Source organism: Sminthopsis crassicaudata, chromosome 6, assembly GCF_048593235.1.
Source record: "Sminthopsis crassicaudata isolate SCR6 chromosome 6, ASM4859323v1, whole genome shotgun sequence".
In the NCBI taxonomy this organism is placed as follows: domain Eukaryota; kingdom Metazoa; phylum Chordata; class Mammalia; order Dasyuromorphia; family Dasyuridae; genus Sminthopsis; species Sminthopsis crassicaudata.
In genome coordinates this window covers 39306064-39328412 of record NC_133622.1, presented here as the reverse complement: position 1 = coordinate 39328412, position 22349 = coordinate 39306064, and the positions used below count along the sequence as shown (strand labels likewise).

The following is a 22349-nucleotide window of genomic DNA, read 5'->3' as shown; positions in this document are numbered from 1 at the left end:
GGAAACTAGCAACAATGAATACCCTGTTGGAGCTGTAGTTCTGGGATACTGTATCTCTCTGCTGGTTGAAATGGCCCTTCATGTGTAAATCAGTGTGTAGTCCCAGTTCTTTGCTATGACTGAGTGAGAGTTTATTCCTAGAGGCAGAATTCCTAGAGTCTCATATCAGTTGTCTGTCTGGTCATTTGATGTCACATCTACTCCAATTCTATCTTATGGGAAACAGAGAAAACATTCCCTTGCAGAAAAATGATGTGAAAGAAATGATAAATTAAGGGGAAAGCTATTCCGTCAGACTAGTTTGATACAGGGCTTTTTAAATTTTTCTCACTCATGACCCCTTTTGCCTAACTCGACCCTGGGGACATAGGTATATAAAATAGGTATACAAATCAAACATTTAGTGATAAGAAATCAAAATGTTTCCACCCTCATATTCAGTTAGGAGACCTCCTTGGACTTATGACTCAGTTTAAGAAGCTTTGGTTTAATTAAACATTTATTTAAATGCCTGCTGTATCCAGAACACTGTTGGGTTTTTAAGAAAGGAAAGAGCAATGATGCTAAGATACTGTTTTTTCTGTTATCTAATTTGCAGTTTAGTGCTGATGTTCGAAGGAATATGACAGGTAGACACATAGACATAGGAAAGTACAAAATAATGAAATAAAATCACAGGAAAGTTTGAAGCAAACTGCTTTGTGGAAGGTCTGGCAGGAGTTAGAGGGTGGAATCAAAGGCAATTGTTTGAGTAAATCGGGGGAAAGAAAGGTACAAAATCAGTTTGGGAGCGATGGCATAGAATAGAACTCAGTGTGAATAAAGGCATGAAGAAAGGAAAATACAAATAATTTTGTAGTAATAAACTAGCTGGTAGAGGACTGTAAAGTCTCTAGAAATGGTTTGTCTTAAAGACAGAACTGAAAAATAAAAATATAATAAAATAAAAGCTATAACTGGGATTATACTTGGTTTGTTTCACCTGTGTCAGTAGTTATAATGGGAAGAGTGACAAATATAAGACTTCATAGAAGAAGCTTTTTAATAAAGCTGTCCCAAAGTAGAGTAGGCCCATAGTAGGCTCTGTCTCATGGCAGGCCTTCAATTGGAGACTAAATGGCTATTTGTTAGGAACATTGAAAGGATTCTTTTTTTCAGATAGGAATTGGATTAGCTGGCCACTGAAGTCACTTCCAACTCTGACATTCTATGATTTTGTTTCCTAATGAAATCAGAAGGAGAAATAAGATCATTTTGATAAAATAAAAAAGATAAGGAAGCCTGGTCAAATGGAAAATACTAGATTTAGAAACAAGACCTACATTCAAACTTTGGTGCTAAACCTATAACCAATCAACAATTATTTGTTAAGCATCTACTATATACAGTGTCTTGGCACTAGGTTTATAAATATGTGAATCAAACAATCCCTCCTAAAAGGAGACCGCTTAAGAAATGCTGAGTTTCAGATGTTGTCTCTGGTAAAATCAGTTGGAGAGGGAGATCTGGGAGCTTGGAAGAGAAGACATAGCATAGTGATACAGAATTTATCTCTGGAGAGATAGGAGTTAAAGTTGATTATAAATGTTTGCCTAGAGATAGAGAAAAGAAAGAATTGGGAGAAGAGTCTCCAGGAGTATCTGCCCACATGGAGGTAGCAGAGGATCATAAGCTTCTAGATTTAGAGCTGGAACAGGAATATGGAGGCCATTAAGTTCAAACACCCTCATTTTATAGATGAGTTCAGGTTTAAAAAGGTTAAGTCACTTGCTGAAAGTTCCACAAGTTTTAGCTGTACCTTCAGGATTCAAATCTGCCTACAAACTTAGTAGTCCCACTATACCCTACATCCTCTCTAGTCAAGGTGTTGGAGAATAAATGCAAGATGGAAGGATAGTCAACCCTGTCAAATGTTAGAGGTTAAGGAGAATGCTGTTGTGGAGTTTTTCAGTTGTGGATGGCCCTTCATGACCCCATTTTGGGTTTTCTTGGCAAAGATATTGGAGTGGTTTACCATTTTCTTCTCCAGGTCATTTTACAGATAAGGAAACTGAGGCAAATAGGGTTAATTGACTTGCCCAGGGTCACACAACTAGTAAGTGTCAAGAGGCTAGACTTGAACTCAAGAAGATAAGTCTGCCTGGCTTTTTATCCATTGTGCTATTTAGCTGCCATCAAGGAAGATAGGGACTTGGGGAGGGGGTAGAGAATCACTGGACTTGGGGTTTAGACCACTAACCTTTAAAAAGGCAGTTTTGGGAGCTTAGTGGGGTTGAAAGCTGACTTGCAAGTGGATGGGCAGGAGTTGGGAGGGGGGAGTTATTACTAAGTATAAAACTCTTCTTCAAGAAGTCTGTGACTGAGAGCAGGGAAATATGCTATAGGAAGATCATAAGAAGGTATTCTTTTCCTTTGTTTCTTTTTCTTTCTTTTTTGGAAATGGGAAACTTAAGCACGATTGTGGGTAGATGAGGGGAAAATAGAAAAGAGGAAGAGCTTGAAGATGGCCTAGAGGAAGGACTAGTACCAGTAGGTGTTAATCTAAAATGACATTTCTGAAATGTGGCCAACTCAATTCTGTGGTATTCGTGTACTTTGTGGAAGCCATTAAGTAGAATAGGTATGTCCTGGAATTGCATAGCCCTGCTTTAATGCTGGTGACAAATTCTATGTCATCTGACCAATGCCATGGAAGCATCAAGGTCATTTTAAGAACACTGGGGAGAAAAATAAAGAGAGAGCTTATGGGTTTTTCTTATTTCACAGGATCTGACCACAAACGCCCCCATACAATGAGCATTTACAATTAGGGTTAGAAAACTGATTAAATATAAAAATCAGAAACAGAGAAAATGGCTTCTAAGGCTTAGACATTGACTGCTCTCCTTTTAAAAATCTCTTTCTCAAATTCATTTTCTTGATTCAAAGTGATGTAGTTGAGTGCTGCTTTGGGATTCAGAGGACCTAGGTTCAAATCTTGGTTCTGTTGAGCAAGTTACTGGTTCACAGTAGCCTCATCTGTAAGGTGGCAAGGAGGGGGGGGTACCAGATGACATTTAACAATCCTTCCACTTTGAAATCTGTTTTCCTTAGGATCCTTTTAATTTTTATCTTTCACCTTTCCTTCCCTCATCCTGGAGAATCCCTGACTTCTTGCTCCAAAGAATCCTCCCATCATCCTCATCCCACTGGCTTCTCTCTCATGGATGCTCTGAATCCTCTTGTTAGATTGTGAGCATGGCAACATTGCAGCCTGAGGCTTTTCATCGCTTCCCTTGGCTGCGACTTAAGCACGTGGCTCTAAATTCTGCCATCATATTTGCAGTGACACGTTTGCTGGCTGTATTCATCAGAGAGATATGAAAGCGTATCAGCAATGTTTAAAACTCTCCAAGAATTTTCCTTAATAGCCTCCTGGTACAGCTCAAGGCAGCCACACGTGCCGAAGAGCCAGGTACTAATATTTCAGTGCTAATTGGAGGCGATTTGCATGTCTTGCTCATGACTGCCTGTCTGTGTTGATCATATGGTCCTCCATGTTTATGCTGCAATCCACACATATAAAGTCACTGATGAGTCAGCTAGTGTTTTCAAGCTGCTCCATGAACGTTGTTGGTACGCCTCCCATTGTTATCTCATCTTGTTCAGAGAAGACACACAGGTGTCCCTTTCTATGTGTGCAATATAGAATACTACCCCCCTCCTCTCATCCCCCTCATTCTCAGCAAACTGAATATATTGGAGAAAATACTGACGTTGGAATCAAAAAATCCAGAAGGCCTACAGTTGAGTCCCAGCTCTACCACTTAGACTTTATGCAGATTTATTTTACAGATCCCTGGACCTCATGTTTGCCAACTGTATCCCCAGGTACATGAACTAGAAGATTGATCTCTAAAGTTCCCTCTAGCCCTAGCATTTGGGGGGTATTCTGTGAAATTTCCCACAGCATTCATCTTTGGGGGACTCTGAGAGGAAATATTGCTGTAAAAACAATGGAATTACTTGAGTTTCTCAGGCACATTATTTTTATTCCAGGACAGAATTATTGTCCCCAGACAGGCATTACAAGTGACTGCCAGCCCCTTTAATGTATAGTAAGCTTTGTCTGACTACTCTAGGCCCTTCCAGACTTTTAAAGGGACTTGCTGCCCTTACTATACATGTGAATCTTAATTATATTCTGTCTTGTGTCATTTTCTAATTGTTTCAATAATCCTTGCTACCCCCTCAAGCTATCAATCTACCTCTTCCTCCCTTTCACTATTCAACTCTTCAGCTGGGCTCACCTCCTCTAAATGGCAGAGTCACAGAACCAGAAGGAACTTGACAGCTGGTATGGTCCAAAGGATCCCTTCTAAAATCCAACAAATTAGCCTGGAGGTTTCCAATCAAGGTCCACTTTTGGACAACCTACTTATAGGAATATTCTCTTACCCCTAACTGAGTAGTCATTTGTTTCTTTGAGTTTTTATTGTTTGTTTTTGCAATTTTTACCCATTGCTCTTGTTTTCTTACCCTTTGGGGCTTTAAAAAAAAAGGTATATTCTTCTCCAAATGATAACCCTTAAAATACTTGAAGATAGCAATCATGTAGTACTTCTCCCACACACACACTCCCTCTCTCCCACTCCCCAGCTAATCTTCTCTAGGCTAAACAAACTCATTTCTTTCGACCAATTTACATCTGGCAGGACCTCAAGGTCCCTTGACATCCTGGTTGCCTTCCAAGGGACAGTCTCCAGTTTATTAAGAGCTTGCCTAAGATGTTACAGGAGAGAGAAGAGAGAAAATGAATGCCTGTTGGAAGAAGCAGAAGGAAGGGCTTGAGGTTTAGGTGGCTGGATTAGCTTTAGTGAATAGTAGGGATAGAACTGCTGTGGCTTGAAGGAAGTAAGACTAAGAGGGTCGTGACCCAGAGATTTTTGGGAAATGAGGAAAGGAGTTAAAGGAGTTCATGTTAGATGGCCTCTGTGTTCTCCTGGAAGGAGGTATCTAAATCACATCTGCTGTAAATGTGGGGATGGAAATAGTGGAAAGAGGAAAAGGTTTGGACCAATCTCTTGGAGAATAAGATAAGAGTCAATCAGCATTTATTAATTAATTTTTAATTAATTAATTAAGTTAATTTATTAACTTAATAAGTGCTTCCTGTGTGCTAGATCCATGCTGAGTTCTGGGGTTGCAAAGAAATGACAAAAATACTCATTCTCTTGAAGCTTATGTTCTAAAGGAGAAGACAACATGTAAACAATTAGATAATATAAAATATAAATAACAATAGAGGGAAAGCAATCTCTGGTGCAAAGGCCCTGGCAGCTGGGGCTACCAGGAAGGAAGGAGGTCGGATTGGAGCTGAATCTTAAGAAAGTAAACTAAGGGGCAGCGAGGTGGTGCAGTGGATAGAGCATGGGTGCTGAAGTCAGGAGGACCTGAATTCAAATGTGGTCTCAGACACGTAAGACTTCCTAGCTGTGTGACCCTGGGCAAGTCACTTAACTCCAATTGTCCCAAAAGAAGTAAACTAAGAGGCAGAAGTGAGAGGGCAAAGTATTTCAGGCATGGCAGACAGCTACTGCAAAGGCACAGGGATGAGATGAGATATCAGGTTCAAGGTCGTCTAGCAACCAGAGCTCAGCTGAGATTATAGACCATAAAATTATAGTGGGTGAACCCAGCTCCCTGGTTTGATTTTATTAACTTTTCTGAAACCCCAGAGGTAGAGAAATTAAATGATTTTCCGCAGGACTAGAATTTGCTGGCTGGGACAGCCTAAGTTGAGATGAGGGAGGGGTAGAGATTGTAGCATAGTTAAAAAAAAAAAAAAAAAAAAAAAAAAAAAAAAAGCCATGTGAGAGTGGTGGATCTGGAGCCCCAGGTGGATCGGGAGGAGAAAGAAGGTGGGAATGAGTTTGGAGATCCGCTGCATCTGGAAAGACTTGCTCTGGGTGTGGTGTCCTCAGGGGAGAATTTGAGAGTTCTGCTTCAGTTAGGAGGAAGAAGGAATGTGGTTGGGACAGCTAGAGGCTGGAGGGGATTTGTGGGAAAATGAAATGAATTCTGAAGGGCCTAGTAGAAAGGGCCAGCCCTCAGACTGTCCATGGTTCTGCTGGGAAGTAGGACTGAGGAGAATCAAAAGGGGGAGCTTGGAGTGTCATCTGCATCTTGGACTTTGTGACTGGCTTAGGGCTAATCACTGGAAACCCATTTCTTGGGGGCCCTCTCTTGTTAATCATCCAAAGAGAATTTATTAAGCTCTTGCTGTGTGCCATGCACTGTGCTAGGGACTGAGGATATGAAGAAAGGCAATGTTTCATGTCTTCAAGGAGAAGGAGTTTCAGAACTTTCTCAAGAGAGAATTTGTAGCCTTGATACTCTCCAGGGTACTGTTTAGAGCCTTGGGAGTCTTCCTCCATACAGTCGGAAGCCACTTCATGGAGAGAAGTGAGCCTGTTTGAATCTCTAGCATCTGAATGTACCATCCTCCCTTTCCATTCATGCTCATCCTTGAAGCCTCCTTCTAATTCAACCCATCTCCAACCATCTACTCTGCAAAAAACTTCTTCTCCTGGGCCTTTCTTTGGTTTTTAGCATTGCTGCTCATCTCCTCTTCCTCCATAGTCTCCCCCATTTGGGCTTCCTGACTCTTCCCATGTTTTCTTCAGATTTTTCTGAAGCAAATTTATTATTAAATTAGTTTATTGACAAACCCTATTTCCTGAACATGTGCGACTCTCCCCAAACTCTAGATCCTCCCCGTTTTTCTCTCTGTACTCTCTCCTTTACAGTCCTTATCTGATACAGGGGGTCACTATGCAGGTGACCTCGTGTTTGGTTAGCTAGGTTTCCTGACTCCCCCATGTCTCTCATGCTTTCCCCCTTCTCTCCTGTCCACGTATTCTGCCACCATCTTCTCAGGCAAGGAAGGTCCTCATCCAAATGTCAAACTCTTTCACATTTCCAACTGCCTCATGGGTTTAGCTGCTACTGTCTACCCTACACCTTTTCAGAGTTCCTGTCCTCTATAGGAGACAGAGGAGTTGTCAGATAGAGAGGAGGAGAATCAGGGCAGAGAGACAGAGACACGCACATGCACATAGACACACACTGAGAGACTCTTCACAGAGAAACACACAGACAGCAAGATAGAGAGAGTAGTAGTATCCCAAAAATAGAGAGAGAAGAGAGCATCAAAAGAAAAGAGCATATAGACAATGTCCAAAAGGATGAGAATTGGGAGAAGCCATTGAATTTGGAAATTAAGAAATCATGGGTGATTTTGGAAAGAGCAGTTTTGGTTGAACGTCAAGGTCAGAAGCCCAAATGTAGGGAGTGAAGAAGAGAGTGAGAGGAGAGGAAGTATAGCCACCTATGATAGATAGCCCTCTTAAGAAGTTTAGCCACAAAGAGTAGGAGAGATCTGGGATGATAACAGGGATAGGATGAAATGAGAGATTTTGGGCACTTCAAATTCAAAATATCCCGGGCATCCTCCTTTCTCTCAAGTCGGCACAAAACTCCTCTATCTGTATATACCATTCTTTCGGTCACTTGAACTCAAAGCTTTGGAGTCAATTTTTTTTTTTTTTTTTGAGGCAGAGTTAAGTGACTTGAGCAGGATCACACAGCTAGCAAGTGTCTAAGGCTAAATCAGAATTCAGGTCACTGCTCTAGCCGCTGTGCCACCCAGCTGTTCCCATGCTATTTCCTCTTTGAAGGCCTACTCAATCCCTTAAACTGAAGTTATTTCTTTTCTTCTCAAATTTTCATGAAGTATTTTATCTGCATTATGCTTTTGCCTATCACACTTTACCTTAATATTATACTTTTCTCTGTAAACCCTCCTCCTCAAAATGAAATTTCTTTCTACTTTTCATAAACAAATCCATTTCCTCTTCCTCCTACTCCTCCTTCAGAAAACCTGAAAGAAAAAAGAAAACTATAATAACCAAAACATATATAGTCAAGCAAACATAAATTTCAGCATTGGCCAAGTCTAAAACAATCTGTCTCGATCCACATCCTGCGTTTGTTACTTCTCTATCAGAAGGTGGGTTTGGTCCTTTAGATTGCATCAACTGCATTGGTCAAAGTCTCCAGATTTTCACATTTGTTTCTCTCTGCCATGTTGCTGTTATCACATAAATGGTTTTCCTGGCTCTGCTACAGGATGCATATTTTCCAGGTTCCTCCAGAGCCATCCCCATCATCATGTCTTAAGTGCAGGGATGATATTTTAAAATCTTTGTTCCTTTGATGTCCAAAATAATATCTGCATTATATAATTAACGAATGTCCATAGTACTGAATGAATATAAGACTTAAATAAATTATTTTTAAAAATTGAGGTAGTATGTACTTCTTGTGTATCTCCCACAGTGCTTAGCATAAGTTGGTCATTAAATCATAAAATTTAGAGCTAGAAAAAAACTTTGAGAAAGCTGTCCAGCCTTTTCTCTGTTTTCTAGATGAGAAAGCTGAGGCCTAAGACTAAGTATCTTGTTCATGGCCACAGAAGTACTACTAGCTAGCCAGGAGGTACTCAGGATACAAGACAAATTGAATTATTACTGATTCTTTTTTTTTTTTTTAATTTAATCACATTTAAATAACGCTGTTTTAGTCTTAGCAGTCTACAGAATCTTTTAGTACTACCTCTTCAGGTGGAAGCATACCAGAAACTAGCATCTCCATGAGTCTGTTATTTTAACATCAGTCTCTTGTCTGATAAATGTTATGTTTAACCATTAAAATTTTTCATACATTTGGTTTTATAGTTTACATTCTTGTGCCCATTTTAAAATGAGGAAATGGAGAAACATTTTTTTGGGTACAGAGGGACTCTTAAACTTAAATGGAGTATAAAAGATGTATCTGGAGACCCAAGGGATAAAGGAACTAAAACATGCCTATTCCAGAAAGCTCTGATCATTTGTAACCAGCCTTTTAATGTCCTTTCTTGGCTTTTAAATCAGAAAGTAAACTCTCTCTAATTGGCTGTCTACTAGGAACTCTTTATTTCACTATTTTCCATATTTTTCTCACTCTTAATATCTACATTTTATGTATTTGGTTCTGATGTATTGGTTTGCTTCTATTCACATTGACTTTTCTTTAATCTCCTGATCTCTGTAGTACCCTCCATTCACTTTTGTTTGATGTTCCTCCATATTGTCAATAGCTACGTCTTATTTACACGTTTCCTTAATGAGTTGTTTATGTCCTTTTCCAAATAGATCGGTTTTGGTATTAGGCAGGAGCCGAGTCTGCATTGGCCACAAAACACCTGTCCTCTCCCTGTTCCTTTCTCTTCCATCTGTAACTGAATCTATTTAGCTTCAGATTTTGTTTTGGAGACCATATTTACCATATGTGTGACTGTTTATATTAAAGGCACCAAATACAAGTCTAGTGCTCTCCTCTAAGGACATGTGAGATAGAATAGCCCAGAAAGGATTTCTTCCCTTCCCTCACTCTCTAGATCCTTGAACTAGGAGACAGAAAACCTAGAGGGGCCACTTAGCTGCATTGTGACTTTGGTCAAGTCATTTATAACTCCTCTAATCCTGTTTTCTCAACTGTGAAATGGGGCTATAATATTAGTATTGCCCATATCACAGAATGGTTGTGATTTCTTAAGTCAAAAATGCTTTTTAAAAAAGTAACTAAAATGATTATATATATATATATATATTATTCCTTTTTTCTTAAAAAAAGAAATAAAACATTATATATAAATTTTTTAAATTTATGATTTTTTAAAATGCCATAGTAATTTTCTCAGTATATCTCCTGCCACTAAATCTTCCTTTGATAACAAAGAAGTTCAGTGAAACAAAACAGAGCAGAAGTACTGAATTTGAAAGTTGGAGACATTTAATCTAATATATTCATGAAGGGACTCCCATAGTAGCATACCCCGAAAAAGTCATCTAGATGAGTAAACCCACCAGCTCTCCAGAAAGGCTGTTCCAATTTTGGACAGCACTAACTCTTGGAAAATTATTCTTGATGTCATATTTAATGCTTAGTATCTTCTACCCGTTGCTCCTGATTCAGCTTTCTAGGGCAAAATAGAACAAATCTAATCTCTCCTCCTCATGAAAACCCTTTAATACTCAGAACAGAGTTTGGTGGCACAATGGGACTGTTAAATTTAAATGGAATCTAAAAGATATATCCTGAAACCATCCTATTCCAGAACACCATTTGAATAGCTTCACCATCTTGATTTTTTTCCTCTGGACAATGTTTAGTTTTATCTGTGACTTTTTAAAATCTTCATGTCCAGGAATGAACATGATAATACTCTAAATGAGGTCAGATAGGGCAACATTACCTTCCTGCTTCTGGAAGCAAAAAGCTTCTTAATGCATCCCATGATTTGTTTTCCCTTGTTTTGACTGCTCCATCACAATGATAACTCATTGATCTTACAACCCACTAAAACTCCTAGAGCTTTTTCAGAATAACTGTTTTCCAACTTGCCATTTTATCCTTGTGAAATTGATGCACACAACTGCAATGATGAGCATTGATTCCTGTTAAACTTAACTTGAATATTTTGGCCAAACCTACTAAGGTAATCGAGACCTTTTTTGGACCTTTTATCATCTAGAATTCAGTGGTCCTCAAACTTTTTAAATAGGGGGCCAGTTCACTGTCCCTCACCTCAGACTGTTGGAGGGCCGGCCGTAGTTTGAGAACCCCTGATTCTAGATGTTAGTTGTCCCTCCCAGCATTGTGTCATCTGCATAGTTGGTGGACATAATCATCTTATGTTTTTATTTGTCGTTGATCAAAATGTGAGACAGCAGAGGATCAAGGACAGATTCTTGTCTTACCATGTTGACATTGAACCATTAAAAACTACCCTGAGGTTCAAATCAGGAAGCTGCATCTTAATAGATATATTGACAAAATGGAGGCTTTCTAGATAAGGTTGATTGAGTAGGGAAGAGATTTTAAAGATTCTTAGAAACAAGTTACATGAGAAATGATTGAAGGAAGCAGGGACATTTATTTTAGAGAATGTTTGAAGGGATGGGATAAAATCCAGACAAGGTTTGGTTAGTTGTGCTCCATGTCCAATAATAGACTAGGATCAATGAGTGACAGTTATGAGGTTTAAGAAAGTTTATTAGAATGGTTTGCCTTGTGAAGCAGTAAGCTTCTTATTACTGGAAGTATTCAGGGAAAGTCAAGAAAACTAGTCAGTCTGGGAATTTGGAGAGGAGATTCTTGTACTGAGTGGAAGGGAGGAATGTGTGATAAAGCAGAAGGGCCCTAGATCTGTAATCAAAAGACTAGGCTGTGAATCTGACCAGTGCTTGGGGCAAACCCAGATTCCCTCCTGGCTTTTCCTCTTCATCCGCTGGATGACCTCTTGGGTCATGTCCATTGCCAGATCCATGATCCTGTGACCCCTGAATTTCCTTCCAGTCCTAAGATTCTATTGGTTGATTACAATCAATAGCCTTTGTACCTGGAAAAGATTGAAGTTTTTCAGTGACAATATGCTTTGCCCTTTAGACATAAGAATAGAGACTTCACAACAGCACAGAATACTCTTGCTCATTTATTGTTGGAGATCTGGGACTCTCTGACCCTATTTTAGCAATTCCTTGGTCATGTCCTTGCTTTTTAATCTGGGGAACAAGGAGGAATTAAGTCACAGGTTACATAATAAATATCAGAGCTGGGATTTGAATCCATATACTCTTCCTTCAAATCTGCCATTATTTCCTTGATATGACATTTACTTCTGACTCAGTATTTTATGGACAAGAGATGGGAGGTAGAAAGTGACTTACCCAAATTTACACTTTAGCTATGAGAAGAGAAAGGATGGAACCTAATCACCTAACTCCCCTATCCATTGGTTTTTCCCATTATAACTTGATGCCCCATACTTGTTCCCTTTTTTGGTAAATCTCCTTAAATTTCTCTAGGATCAAAGTTAAAGTTAAAGATCTTTGTGGCCTTTCATATTCACAATGATGGCCTTACCTTTACTCTTGCCAGAATGTGCTGCTTAGAGGTCCAATTTCATGCAAAAACACACCACTTGGGGGTGGTACCAAGTAAGGAGATTTCCCTTTTTTATCTCAGTATAGAGTTACAAACCTTTTTTAGGGAGGTTCCCTTGATTTCACTATAGATCCACAAATCTTAAGGAGGATTCCTTGATTTCTCTATAGATCCATAAATCTATCTTAAGGAAGATTTCTTGATCTCACTATAAAGTTACAAACCTTCCTTAAGGGAGTCTTTGATCTCACTATAGATCTACTATTGAGCCACAAGCCAGATCAAAAATTCTAAGCATTTCCCCATCTCTGCTTCCTATATATATATAATATTAAAATCCTTAATATTTATATATCACCAATTTAAATTCAAACAGATTGAAGGAAAAATGTTAAGCCAATCTCGGACCATTTCTTTTACTCTTTTATGGAAATAGTTCAATGTCTAACACTTGTTTTGTAACTTCCTTCTTAATTACCAGCTGTATATAGGTAAAATATCTTAAAATATTCCCATCTGTATATAAATAAAATATCTTAAATACTCCTGGGATAGTTTAGTAAGAATAAGAATAATTAGGTAAATAACTTCTTATTTAAAAAAACAATATTGCCCATTTAATTCTATTGAAGAGGATAAAGTTGCTTAGATGGTCAACTTTTTCACAATCTGTTTCTGTTTATAGTCTTTACTTAATCTAAAGCATGGCTTAAAAAGATACACATGAGTGTTGACATTAAAATTAAATTAAGAGCCTGGTTTGTCTATACAGGAGAGTGCCAGGGAATTCAAACTGTGCAAAGGGGAAAAAAAAGAAATCTGTGTTAGAGAAAAAACATCAGTCTTAACCCATTCTGTCCACAGGTTACTTTGATGGGTTCAGTGAAAAGAAAATCTCAGGAATCCTTTTGTTCTGGGACCTTTGAAATATCAGAAGCAGGAAAATCAGAGTTTTAAACATATGCAGTATACTTGTTAGCAATATTGATGCGATTTTGACTGGCACAATATTCAAGAAATTTCTCCAGTATGTTAAGTACCAAAAACTAAATTGATCAAATAAATAAGTTTTAGAAACCCAGTATAACTCATTAAAGAAAATTGGAAAAGAAAACATATATAGGAATAGGAAATAAGAGAAATAGAAAAATATAGATAGAATTTAGAATTCTGAATGTAAATCTCAACTTGTAAGAAATTTGTTATTCAGTCATTTCAATTGTATCTGAGTCTTTAAGACCATTTGGGGTTTTCTTGGCCAAGATATGGCAAGGGTTTGCTATTTCCTTCTTCAGCTTATTTTAGAGTTAAGGAAACTGAGGCAAACAGGGTTAAATGACTTGCTAGCCCAAGTCACATAATTAGGAAGTATCTGAAGCTGAATTTGAACTCTGTTCTTTCTAACTCCTGCCCCAACACTCTAGCTACTGTACCACCTAGCTTCCCTATTTAATAAAGACTTAAAAAATTAGTTTTTTGATTTATAGATGTGTGTGTGTATATATATATATGTATATATATACACACACACATACATACAGAGAGAGAGAGAGAGAGAGAGAGAGAGAGAGAGAGAGAGAGAGAGAGAGAGAGAGAGAGAGAGAGATTTTTTTTTCTCTTGGATCTACTCCTCTGCCTCTGGAATTGAACTCTCCCTTGTGACAAAGGAAAGCTATTAAGCAAAACCAACCCACAGAATGACCCCGCCTCGACAGAGTAGCAACATTTTGCCCGCCTGTATCCCTGTGTCTCAGAATAGGTTTCATTACATGCTCACCAGGACCATTATTAGTTTTTGCAATTACTCAGAGTTTGGCTTTCTTTTAGTGACTATGAATACTTCTTAATACAGAAATACTGGGGAAACTTTTCTTCTGAAGCAGATGATAGAAAACCATCAGCTCTTGTTTTGATCTAACTCTGTTGGGTGCCAGGTAAAGCGTTGCCTCTGTAGGTCAGAGCCACATAAAAATGATGATGATAGTGATAAAAAAAAAAATAGCTGGCATTTATATAAGCACTTTTGGTTTACAAAGAGCCTTACAGATAAATCATTTGAGCCTCACAACAATGCTGGGAGGTAAGAGTATTAGCCCATTTTATAGATAGAAAGCTGAAGCAGGCAAAGTTCGTTGACTTGCCTAAGGTCACACAACCAGTAAATGGCAAGATTGATTGGAATACTTGTCTTCTGGACTTCAGCATTTTAGTTACACCGACACCAAAAAACTAGCAGGAATGGCGGCTTTAGGAGCTTCCATGAAGTCTGGCCCCAAACACGTCCCCTTGTCCCCCAGTAGCCCAACCTTCAATGTAATCACCTTTTTAAACCTTCCCAGTCATCTTTCCCATTATTAGTGCCGCTAGTCTGGGTTTGTCTGCTGCATTTAAGTAATGAAACGTAACATACTGCAATTGGAAACGTCCCTGTCCAAAGAGTCAAGAAATTGGATCATAGAATCATAGAGTTAGACCTTAAAGGATCTTGGAAGTCATTGAGTCTATATTCCGTCCCCGCCTTATTTTACAGATGAGGAAACAGACACGTTAAATGGCAAGATTATAGAACTAATATGTGTCTTAGGCCAGATTTGAACCCAGGTTCTAGAGCTAGTTCTAACACTAAGTAACATTTGATCATTTTATTTAATTAAAATTTACAGGTATTTGTTAAGTACCTATAATGTGCAAAGCATTGGGGATCATAAGATTTTTTTTTAATGTCATTTCCTGTCCTTTAAAGGATTTATAATCTTATTTGGGGAAGTGTGAGGAATGAGACACGTACAGGAGGAAGGATATTTGATCTAAGGTAAAAAAGAGGAATGGTCCAAATGCTTTAAAAAACTTAAGGGAGGGGGCAGCTGGGTGGTGCAGTGGAGAGAGTACCAGTCCTAAAGTCAGGAGGACCTGAGTTCCAATCTAGGCTCAGACACTTAACACTTCCTAGCTGTGTAATCCTGGGCAAGTCACTTAACCCCAATTGCCTCATCCAAACCAAAACAAAACAAAGCAGAAACTTAAGGGAGAAATTCATATTCAGTAAGGGGACTTAGAAGAAGGCTCTGGGTAGTAGTACCTTGGGTTGGACCCAGAGGAAAGAGAAATTCATTTAAAAAAAATAAATTATTTAGCAATTATTTGCATTTAAAAATGAATTATCACTTGCTCCATAACATCTCCTGCTTTTTGTTTATTCATTCAGCTTTGTATTTGTGCTTATAAATTTTTATGTATATTATATATAAATATAATATAAATAATATATGTAAATATACATTTCATATAGTCATTTTAGCATGCACACTGTTTTTCATTATGACAAACATTTATAAAAGGCTTATTAGATTCCGGCACTGTGCTAGACATGGTGATAGAAAACCAAAAAAGAAACAGCCCCCGACCTATGGAGCCTGAATTCTAACCGAGGCATACAGCGTGTATGTAGCAATCACCTAAAAGTGATTTCAAGAGAGTAACTGGAAAGATGACATGACCCAAGTCTTGGATGGGTGGGGGGGTGAGGGGGGCAGAGAAGTAGGAATCTTTCTTCCCAAGTTCAAATCCAGGCTCAGACACAAGCTGTGTGACTGTGGGCAAATCATTTTTGCCTGTTTCCCTCAGTTTCCTCACCTGTAAAATGTGCTCCAGTATTTTTGTAAAAAAAATTGGAGTCACAAAGAGTTGTACAAGAAGCAACAACAAATCCAAATAAGTAGGCACAGGTTCCTGATGTAAAGGGATATAAATAGAGTGAAATAATCCCTACTCCCAAGAAATTTACATTTGAATGGGGGAAAAGAATTCTATATAAAGGCACAAAGTCAAGAAACAAAATAAATGGAATTTATCTAAATACTGGGTTATTTGGAAGGGGGGAGAGAGGGGACTAGCAGTTGGGAAAGAAAAGCTTCCTAGAAATCCTTGGGCCGGATCTTTGCTGAGGCCCAGGGAAGTGTTCCAATCTTGCCTTAGGATAATGCGTTCAGGTGAGAATTGGGATGTGGCCACGTTATTCCTACAAATGTAGATTATTATATAAAGATGGGGTCCTGCTGATGATCCCTTGCACTTAAAAGTCTTTTAAAGTAAAAATTTCTTGATTGAATTAGTCAAGTTTATTGAGTATAAACTTGGTCTGGACTCCTCAAATCCATCTAGGCACTGTGGGACAGACCTGGTTTCATCCAAAGGAATTGGTATAAGAGGGAGAGCTGGATAAGAGATTTGGGAAGTGGTTTGGAAATGGAGAGCCAAGATCTTGGGAAAGCAGGAAAAGGAGAAACAGAAGAGAGGGCTGAGGAGCTAGGTGAGATGAGAAGAGATAGCCTAGAAGGCCTTGGATTGATGGCCCCAAGAAGGCCTTGGATTGATGGTCCCAATCTATTCAAGGACTGAGGGAATGCCCCTTTTCCTTCCTTCCTGAGTATAACCAGCCAAACAATCACTGACATATAATCTGCTGTTTGATTATTCGAATGTTTCCAGGAAGCTCAGTCACAAAGAGACCAGGGGTTAAATAGAGAGAGGAGGGCGAGAGGGAGGCAGAGACAAACAGATACATGTACTCTCACACTGAGGGAAGAGAGAGAGAGATAAATTAGGCATCAAAACCAATCTCAAGCTTAAATGTTAGGAATTTTCCTAACTGGGGACTTCCTGGTTGTAAATTAGGCATAGTGATACATATACTTTAAAAAGTGTATTCAAATGTTTGAAGCCCTTAGTGCTGAATACTAAAGGTGCTTTTTAACAACATTAAAAAAGAAAAAAACAGATGATTCTAATCAGAAATTTCCTTTTGACTAAATTAATATATAGGAATAAGAACTCACAGAAAGTACATAAACTTATTCTACATACATATATCAAATGTCAAAAATAGAAATAAGAACAGTGGCCCCATAAAACAGTTTCTTGCTTTTCAGTTAAGAGATCAATATAATGTCTGTTATGCTTCTATGTATATAACTTTTTAAAATATTAGCCAATTAATGTGTATTTAGGTTGTTTTTATATTTTAATAATTAAAAGTAGTTCTTTAAAAAAAAATAAAGGACTTGGGTTCATATTGTAACCATGCTATTGACTTGGGTTACTTGCTATGTGACCTTGAGCCTTGAAATTGGTTCTAAGATCCCTTTCTTTCCTTTCCTTTCTCTTTCTCTCTCCCTTGTTTCTGTCTTTCTGACCTTCTCTCTCACCCCGCCCTACCTCTCACTCTTCCTCCCTCTCTTTTTCTTTCTCTCTCTTTTTCTGTGTTTGTCTCTTTTTTCTTCCTTCCTCCTTCCTTCCCTTCCTCCTTCTCTCTTTCTCTCCTTTCCTCCCTCCCTTCTTTCTTTCCTTCCTCTGTCATATAGCTGTAAGTTAGTAAGTGTTAAATATCTGAGACTGTATTTGAACTCAAGTCCTCTCTAAGGCCCTTTTCAATCTTTGATCCCACTCAATGCTTTCCGATGGCAGATTTTATCTTCATCACTTGCCTGGAAAGTGACTGGAACATCTGAATGGGTTATAGATTTGTAAACAGCTCCATTCAGTGAAAGTCTGAAGTAAACATTTTCTCCATGATAAGTCTCTGTTTGTACAAACTATCCACAGACCCTGTCGATTTGGGCCAAGAGATGCAGCATAGTTTTTCCACCATTGGGCTATTTCCAAACCATTTTCCTTTTAAGTTATTTATGGGGCTTTGCACTCCATTGGAAACCTTGAAGCCTTTTATTTCTGCCTGAGACAAGACAAAGTTTGGGGAACCTTTTTGTCCTGAACCCGCTCCAGGATCTTAAATTTCTCTTAATGTTGAATCAGATTCTGTCAGTGGCCTTAGTGACTTCCTGGTTGTAAATTAGGCACCTTAAAAAGGTGCACTGAGTCTTTTAGGCCCCTAGTGCAGAATACTAAAGGAGTGATTTATGTAACAGGGCTCCAGTGGCGTGTTTGGGCTGTAAGTGCGGGGAGAATCTGGCTCCCTGAGCAGAGTAATAAAGTTAGGGCCGGGCAAAAGGCATGGCAGCATCCTGCGAGTTCAGGGAATTCTGTTGGCCCACCGGGAATCCCGTCCTTCCTGAAAATTGAAGGAATGTTTTATGATATCAGAATGTAAAACACCAGGAACACTTAAATTCCCTGGGAGCCCGAGAACAGATAGGAGCTGTTCGGTTAGCTCGTTTTTATTTTTCTTTTAAGGGTATCTTCACACAAGGAAAAATAGCAAGAGAAAGCTAAGATTCTCTGGATTATGAACACATTGGAGCATCCAGAAAGATTCTTCTTTTTAGGGGTGTTGGAGGTCTCTCCCTCCTGACATTTACAAGATGGGAAGGTAGAGTCTGAGGACTAAATAACATCTGCTATTTTTCTGACATTTGGGAAGAAGCAACAGAGATAGGCAGCCCATGACCTTCTCATGTTAAATCAATGGAGGATTTGTTCAGCCTCCAGTAGACATCTTCATCTGTCATTGGCTGGCTGAGCTATCAATCGGTGCTCTTCAATCCTGTCCCAGATGCTTGTGGGACAAACTCATTCATAGGCTGTTTATTTCAGGAGGGCATTAGAACAACCTTCTTGCATTTAGCCCTAGGTTTTATTTTCTTTCACCCAGCATACAATTTAGTTAAAGGCTAACTAATATGATCCAGTGGAAGTAGCACCTGCTTAAGAGTCAGAGAACCAGGATTCACACCCTACTTCTGAGATTTGAGGCAAATAGCTTGCCTCGCTTTCCTCATTCTGTAAATTGAGAGGACTTTGACTTTGATTTTCAAGTTCTGAAGCTATGGTCTTAATCTAATTCGTTAGCTGTTTCAAAAAATAATCATAAGGGGCAGCTAGGTGGCACAGTGGATAGAGCACCAGCCCTGAAGTCAGGAGGACCCGAGGTCAAATCTGGTCTCAGACACTTAACACTTCCTAGCTGTGACCCTGGGCAAGTCACTTAATCCCAGCCTCAGGAAAAAGAAAAAAATTAATAATCATAAGCTTAAAAACCCACACAATATGTTCTCTGTCTTTTGATCTGGACTTGTAATTTAATTGATTTAGGGACCTCCTGGCAATAAAAAACAGAACAAGACTATTCTTCCAGTTCAGAGCTGCAATTTTCCGTGTCCTTAGGGAATTGTCTGGGGACATTGAGAGTTCCATGACTTCTTTAGGTGTTCACAATTCATTTGTGTCAGAGGTATATTTTGAGTTTGAATCTTCCTGGAGCCTAAATCACCTATTATACCATACTTCCTCTCACTCTATGTCTTTGTCTTGCAAATACTTAAAATTTTTTTTATTCCATAAATTTTAATAGCTTTTATTTTTCAAAATACCTGCAAAGATAGTTTTCAGCGTTCACCCCTGCAAAACCTTGTGTTCCAAATTTTTCTTCTTTCCTTTCCCCAGTTTTCTCCCCCAGACAACAAGTAACCAATATGGGTAAAACATGTGCCATTCTTCCATGCATATTTCCCCTGCAAATGCTTTTAGAAAGAGAGAGAGAGAGAGTAAGAATGGAGAAAGATACCAAAGAGTTAACTGTTTTCCTCCTTGTTCTGACTGTCAGGACATTCTTCTCTTATAAATCACTGAATTACTTAATTTTATTAACAAGACTTTGTTTTTCTATGGTACCTTTCTTCTGAGGTACTCACAGTGCTCAGTGGATACTATTAGTTCATTCTTTCCACACCCAGGTGATGAGGTTAAAGAAACAAATATCATTGTCCCTATTCTGATTGATGGGGAAGTAGAGGTAAACAGACTCCAAGTAACTCTTCAAAGTTATATTTCCAAAGCTTCAGCCACTTCCCCACCCACTGAACCACAATGCACTGTGCCCTCCCAAGGTCTGGGTCTTCAATTTATAGGAGAGTTATTTAGATTCTTTCTTCTTTTTCCTTTAGGTATGTGGATGGCTCCCAGGATAAATTGAGTGACTACCTAAAGAATTGCCTTTTAATTGGTTTTCGGTCACATCAGCCCCTTTCCAGTCATGATTCACCCAGATCCTTTCGAAGACCCGGATTCCAGCCCTATAACACTATGTGCCATCTGTGGCCAAACCCACTCCCCAGAGGAAAACCACTTCTACAGCTACACAGAGGAAGTAGATGATGACCTCATCTGTCACATCTGTCTGCAGGCTCTGCTGCAGCCCCTGGACACTCCCTGTGGTCATACCTATTGCACACTCTGCCTTACGAACTTCTTAGTGGAAAAAGACTTTTGTCCTGTGGATCGCAAGACCATCATATTACAGAATTGTAAAAAGTCCAGTATCCTAGTCAATAAACTCTTGAATAAGCTCATGGTGACCTGCCCTTTCACAGAACACTGTTCGGAAGTTTTGCAGCGCTGTGACCTCGAATATCATTTTCAGAACAGGTAGGTCCTTTTTTTCCCAAGCAGCTTCAGGAAATCCCAGTTGTCTGGGAAGGCAAATAAGTTAACTATGTCTCCAAATGTCATGGATGGTTGGCTTTAAGTGCATTGAACAGATTAGGAGAGTCTGGTGTCTTTTTTTTTTTTTTTTTCCAGTATAACACATGGAAAATTCATTTGGAGTTGGATTTAGTAGGCCCTAGAAAAAGAGCAGGAGAAACAGAGGGAGAGAAGAGAGAGGGAAAGAAAAAATGACAGTGGGTGGAGAGAGGAAGAGAGAGTTTAAAATTGATGAAGAAAAACCTTAGCTAGGTTCTGAGTGATTCTCTATATCTGGAACCATCCCAGAGCTTGGAGCAATGTGATGTGATGAGTGGGCCTTGGCTGACATTGCTGTTTGAGCTCACTCACCACTGGTGTTCGCTGGCCATTTATACGGGGCTTTTGCACTCCCAGGCAACTTTGCATCATTTACCTGTATGAGCCCCAGGGTGAGCACTGGGTCCAGCCCTGCGGCATATTCTCTACTTGGAATGTTCACACTTCTCAGGAAAGATTGAATGGTCATAAACTCTGCTGACATTTATCTCTGCTCCCTCAGTTTTAGAATTGAGAGAACAAGGAACTTTTTCTTTGGAAGGCCATATGATGATATAACTATATATATTTGTATATATTTTACTAAACCTATAATTTTCTTGCTCCTTGGTGTCTGGCACATAGTAGGTGGTTAATAAATGTTTATTGACCGCCTGACTCACAGTCGACACAATGGATGTTTGCCCTGTGATTTATAGTTTAAGGTGCCTAGGGGACTTGAGATGTTAAGTGACTCATGACAACCCTATGAAGGAGATGCTGAAGATATTATTATTACCATTTTACAACTGAGGAAACTGAGGCCCAAAGAGGGGGTGAGGGGCTTGTTCATGGTTATAGAACCAGTGTTAGAAGCAGGATTTTACTACAGAGCTTTTCTGACTCTACTATGATGTCCATAGGGTATCCATGTCCCTTCTCGGTATTCATAGGCACTAATATGGAAGGCATCCATCAGATGAGAAAGGATGGTTCTTTAGGCTAGAACTTGCTGTGTCTGTTGAGGAACTTCCTTTAAGAAAGGAAACTTTGGCCTGTGGACAATTCTAAATTGCCACATGCTCCCCCAAAACAATATGGCAACCATTCATTGTTCCTCCCAAGATTTGTAAAATGTTTGATACAAGACTGTTGCTGATCTATGAAAGTTGCGAGATAGGATTCATCACTGCCCTTCAACAGCTTTTTGAGTCGCATTGAAAGGGGCACATGAAGAATGAAAAACCGCATACTAACCGAACAGAAATCATTAAAAAAAAAATCTCTGTTTAAAGACTTGCTTTAGAAAATACCTGGAAGGGGATTGAATCCCCAAATGGATTTGAATCATGCACTAAGGCAGATAGTTCGAGGAAGCAGCAGAGCTCTGGAGACTTCAGACAAAATTGTTCCCAAGTAATAGTACTCTGCTTAAGAAAACAATCCAGCTCAGTAATCTAACAACTCACAACTCATCTAGTCTCAGACATTAGCTATGTGACCCTGGGCAAGTCACTTAATCCTGTTTGCTTCTATTTCCTCATCTGTAAAATAAGCTGGAGAAGGAAATAAAAAAAATCACTCCAATATTTTTGCAAAGAAAACCCCAAATGGGGTCAGGAAAAGTGGGACATGATTAAAAATGACAGAACAACAGCCATAACCACTAGCTGGACAATTCACTCTTTGTCTCAGTTCATCCATAAAATGGGAATAATACAGTGCCTACTTCTCAGGGTTGTCATGATGATCAAATGAGATTATAATAATTATAATATAAATATATAATATAATATATATTATTAATATATAAATATATTATGATTAATATTATATAATAATTATTATAATATAATAATTATAAT

The 22349-nt window shown here is 38.9% G+C and overlaps 1 protein-coding gene across 2 annotated transcripts in view; it reads left to right on the top strand.

The window, feature by feature from the left end:
* The window catches only part of LNX1 (ligand of numb-protein X 1), a 197952-nt gene that overhangs the window by 75693 nt on the left and 99910 nt on the right, over positions 1-22349 (top strand). For both annotated transcript variants that reach the window (XM_074276403.1, XM_074276402.1), the window contains exon 2: positions 19929-20409. In XM_074276403.1, the coding sequence (XP_074132504.1) occupies positions 20018-20409 (392 nt within the window). In that variant the 5' untranslated portion in view covers positions 19929-20017. The remainder of the gene's footprint in view (positions 1-19928; positions 20410-22349) is intronic.